Source organism: Propithecus coquereli, unplaced genomic scaffold, assembly GCF_000956105.1.
Source record: "Propithecus coquereli isolate 6110/MARCELLA unplaced genomic scaffold, Pcoq_1.0 Scaffold92, whole genome shotgun sequence".
Classification (NCBI taxonomy): domain Eukaryota; kingdom Metazoa; phylum Chordata; class Mammalia; order Primates; family Indriidae; genus Propithecus; species Propithecus coquereli.
The window spans coordinates 1,524,410-1,529,432 of NW_012155507.1; the positions used below are offsets into that span (position 1 = coordinate 1,524,410).

General features: G+C 38.8%; 1 protein-coding gene across 1 annotated transcript in view; it reads right to left on the bottom strand.

Annotated features, from left to right (window-relative positions):
- Window positions 1-550: 550 nt before the first annotated feature.
- FEM1B (fem-1 homolog b (C. elegans)) overlaps window positions 551-5,023 on the bottom strand; it is a 12,336-nt gene continuing 7,863 nt past the window's right edge. Inside the window, exon 2 of the mRNA XM_012664849.1 lies at window positions 551-2,245. Coding sequence (XP_012520303.1) covers window positions 610-2,245 — 1,636 coding nt within the window. The 3' untranslated portion in view covers window positions 551-609. The remainder of the gene's footprint in view (window positions 2,246-5,023) is intronic.

The window sequence follows — 5,023 nt, forward strand, 5'->3', positions numbered from 1 at the left end:
ACTTTATAAATTTATAACTATTATCAAATTAGCACATTTTTCAGATTAACCTGCAGCTACATTTTAAATCCTCCCCATGTTAAAATACGTTGTATCATTCCACACAAATAATGGAAGAGTGAAAACTATCTACAGCAGTTTGGCATGTGCACAACACCTGGATATCCCATTACTTTTAATGTTCCTTTTTAGCTCTTCTTTATGAAATCCTCGAAACTGCTGCATGGATAACACACTGACATAGGCTTAACAGAAATACTTTTGTAAGCAGCTGTTTAAAACATTATCAACTTCAAATCATAAAAGTCCCTTGTTACATAAACATTTTATATTCATTCCTTAAAAAAAAAGAAAGACAAATAGTTAGGTGACCAATGTCCAAACACCTTAGATAGTAGTTACACCTAAACAATGTGGTTTTGTTGGAAGTGTGTTTGAAATCAATTACCATATGAAGCAAGAAGACCAAATACAGAACTAAGGAAGGAAGGGTTGGGAGGAAGGGTAGTGGAAAGAAAAGCAGAATTTATGAACACATAATTCTATTGTCTGTGATTAAAGTCCTTTACTTTTTAGCACCACATTAAACAATTTTACATATCCAGTCACTTAATGAAATCCAACAAACTCTTCAAGAGTTCTGGGGATCTGGTCTTGGTAGTTAATGTCATTGGCCCGAACTGCTCGGGCAGCCAGGCACTTGAGACTCATCTTCATCTGAGTTTTAAGTAGTATTTCAGATACTCCAGTCGTACTTTTGTCTAGCGGAGTCTTGTTCTGTTTGTTTGTCATGTCAGTGTGAGCGCCAGCTTCAACCAGGCTAATGATGATAGAGTGCAAGGTCAAAAAATCACTGATGGGCCTGTTGTACTGAACGATAATATGAAGGGCACTGTTTCCCTCATTGTCCACGGCATTCACCTCAGCACCGCAGTCCAGCAGGAGCTTGGTGACAAGTGCGTTTGGAAAGCTGCAGACGTCATTGGTGTGGAAATCATCAACTGGGGTATTCGAGTTGACAGCTAGATGCAACAAGGTGAAACCTTCACGAGTTCTGGGATCCAGGTGAATCAGGTTGTAGATCTGCTTGTTAATTTTGCACTGATCTTCTTCGCTACACTGTGTTTTGGTGGAGATGCACACTAAATACAGAAAGGTATAGAGATTACATTCGTAATTGTCCATAGCATTGTGGACATCAGCATCAGAAATATTTTTTACTCTGTTCATACTTTGTTCTATTTCCAAGACGCTGCATCTCAAAACACATTCTATGTCCGGGGCCTTCACAGTTTCGTTCAGATGTATCATCTGTGAGAAAACTTGAGCAAATCGAAGAAGATCCTTGTGGGTATTCCTGTTACCTTTCTGCCTGAGGTGCAGGGCATGGAGCCACAATTTGATACACTGTTCAAATTCCATGTTATCCGCATAAACAGCCCCCCTGTAAATAATGGGATGAGAAACATCAATATTGTCAGCACCTAAAATCCGCTCCCGAACTATAAGGCCTTCCATATGAAGAGCATCTCTGTCTTGCCGAATGGATTCCAGTTCCTGAGGATTTCTACATTCAGTTCTATTCCCGTAAGCGTGGATTGGTGGGAGAACCTCTTTTTCGAGAATGTTATCACCATCTTGAAACCTCTCCAACATAGCTAAATACAGGTAGTGGTATGTCTTCATGATGTCATAGTTCTCACGGTCATTTGCAAAGGAGGCACCCAAGAGTTCCAAAGCTTCAATCCGACTCCTTCGGTCACAATCAGCATGAGACAGTAACAGTTCAACGACATCAGCTTTACAGCTTTCGGCAGCTACTTTCAATGGTGTCATCCCATGGCCGTTCACCACTATCGCAGCCCGCCATTTTATCAGTTCTTTCACGATGTCTATGTGCCCGGCTTCGGCTGCAAAGTGCAATGCTGTGGCTCCGCAGTGTGCTTTAGCATTGGGATCAGCACGTTGTTCTAAAAGGTACCTGACCACATCAGTGTGTCCCTTATATGCTGCAATCATTAGGCAGGTGTTGTCATACTTGTTGGCAATGCTGATGTTGGCATTATTTTCAACCAAGTACTTCACAATATCCAGTCTGCCATCAAAGCATGCTGCCCGCAGGGGGGTCGAGTTTGTTACTGTAGTGTGGTTCACGTTGGCTCCATGGCTGACTAGAAGTTTAACAACTTCAAAATGTCCTGCTCCAGCCGCACACCAAAGAGCAGTGGCACCATCAATGACATACCTACACATGAAAAGAATAAACAGTTAGATAATAGAGGCCACGGGCCCTGACATAAGTTTAAAGGATGCATTCATCTGTACCAACCAAGACCTCCCTCTCCATTAATAGAACATCGGTTTCGGTGAAAATAAAAACAGGCAATTTCAGTAAAGCATTTTGCATAGTACTTGTACCTAGTATGAGCTCAATAAATGCTAGCTATTACTATTCAGCAATATATAAATCTAAAAACAAAACAAAACAAAAACCCTAAAGAATCACCAACTTTCTACTAGCAAGAGTAAATACAGAGGAAACATATGGAAGTTTGTAACTTCTTTACCGCCATGTTGGCCCATTGGCTCTTAAGAGCATAGCACGTTCCTCCCTCCCAGTATCTTCCAGGTATCACAGCTCCTCACAATTATGAAACCCAACCCAATCCTCTGTTAACATTGTGTTAGAAACTGCTTTAGGAAGAAAAAAATTGAAGCATTTTCCCCTAAGCTAGTCAAACATACTTGCTCTACTACAGCATGATAAAGAAAGAATTACTGTTCCATACACTATGGACATCACAAAAACATGATGCTGACCAAAGAAGTGAAATGAACACAGCATATACATATTGTATTATTATAATTACATACCTATCTGTAGTGTTAGAAGTGAGGGTACTGGTTATTTTGGGGGGGAGGTAGCAAATGGGAAGAAGCACAAAGGGAACTACATTAAACAAATATGTTTATTTCTGTGAAATCTTTATATACTTATAATTAATGCATTTTCTCTCTGTTATAAGCCAATTTAGAAGTTTTAAAAATATCCCGGGTGCAGTGGCTCATGCCTGTAATCCTGGCATTTTAGGAGGCCAAGTCAGGAGGATCACTTAAGACCAGGAGTTCGAGACGGGCCTGGGCAAAACAGCAAGACCCCCGTCTCTATAACGAATACGAAAAATTAGCTGGGCATGGTGGTGTGCACCTATAGTCCCAACTACTCAGGAGGCTGAGGCAGAAGGATTACTTGAGCCCAGGAGTTCAAGGCTGCAGTGAGCTATGATCGAGCCACTACACTCCAGTCTGGGCAACAGAGCAGGGCCCTCTCTCTAAAAAAAATATTTTTAATTAAAAAAAATGTATATGTGCACATATATAACACATGTCTATGTATGGTCCTCAGTCAAACCATTATAGGAAAAAAATACTACTATAGAAAAAAAAAATTCTAACAGCAAGAAGCAAATAGCATTTTTAGAAAACCAAGGAGGTATCTTCTCTGACATGACTGGACTTGTAGCTTCGTGTTCACAACTTACTTATTGAACATCTGTCGTGTGCTAGGTCTACTACTTAACATACAAAATTAGACTCTTGCTAGGAGTCCAGTCTTTCCCATCTTTTCACCTTCAACTTTTCCCCAACCTCAGTTTTCCAGTTTTTTATCCTATTACTGACCAAAAGACCTGAATGTGGATTTTTGCTGGAGATATTTAGATCTACTATGCTAGAACCAATAAATGTATTTGGAAGTGTTAAAGAAAAGGCTGATCGAAGCAGTATCAAAAACCTCACTAGTGAGCTTCTCACCATACAACCTTTAACACTGGTGAAATTATATCTCCCATGAAGTGAAAAAGAGTACAATTCCCTTGGTGCTATGGTTTGAATGTGTCCCCTCCAAGATTCAAGTATTGCTAATGGGAGAGTATTAAGAGGTGATGCCTTTAAGAGGTGATCAGGTCATGAGGGCTCCTCCCCTCATGGATGGGATTAAGTAACTTATAAAAGAGACTTCGGCTGCATTCAGCTGGCTTGTCTTCCAGCGTGTGAGGATGCATCGATCCTCCCCTGTGGAAGATGAACTCACCAACTGCACCTGCCAGTACCTTAATAGACTTTCTAGCCTCCAGGACTGTGAGAAATAAATTTCTGTTCTTTATAAATCACTCAGTCTCAGGTATTTTGTTATAACAGCACAAAACAGACTAAGACATATAAATATCATAGTTCAGCCACAGTTAACACCACCACAAAAACAACACTGTCACTTCTGCTGAAAAAAAAATATCCATTTTATAATAATTCAAGTGAATACTTCTTCAGTTTCAAATAATGATACAAAATGTTTATAAGCAAAAGCCTTCTTAGTAACAGTGGTTACCTATAGGGGAGAAGGTAGTATGGACTCGGAAGAGGCTTAAAGGTCCCTGAAATGGCCTATATTTTGATCTGGATGGTGGCGACATGGACGTTTAGAGAAAAAAACTCATCAAACTATATTTAGATCTGTGCATTTTACTGTATGTAAGATATACCTTAAAAAAACTTAGCCTTCTTAAGTTTCTTTTTAAATTTTTATTTTTAAAAATGCATTTAATTGTTAATTGATTTTTTAAACTAAAGAATGAATCAAGAAAATAGGATATTATATCAGTAATATGTTTTAATGGTTGCCAACTGTACCTTTTGCAAACAGTTTAATTAAAATTCACTTATGTTTTACTGTCATGATTATATTTACAAGGTCCAATAAATTGTTTTCACCGTCAAAAAATAACCATTTGCAATAGTAACAGAAAGTATCAATATCTAGTAATAAATCTAATGAAAATGTACAACACTTCTACATGGAAAACTATAAAACACTCCTGAGATAAATGAAAGAAAACCCAAATAAATGGAAAAATATCTCAAGTTCATGATTTAGAAGACTCAAAAGTGTTAACATGTCAATTCTCTCCCAGAATGATCTATAGAGTGGATATAACCCTAATCAAAATCCCAGCAGGAGGCCGGG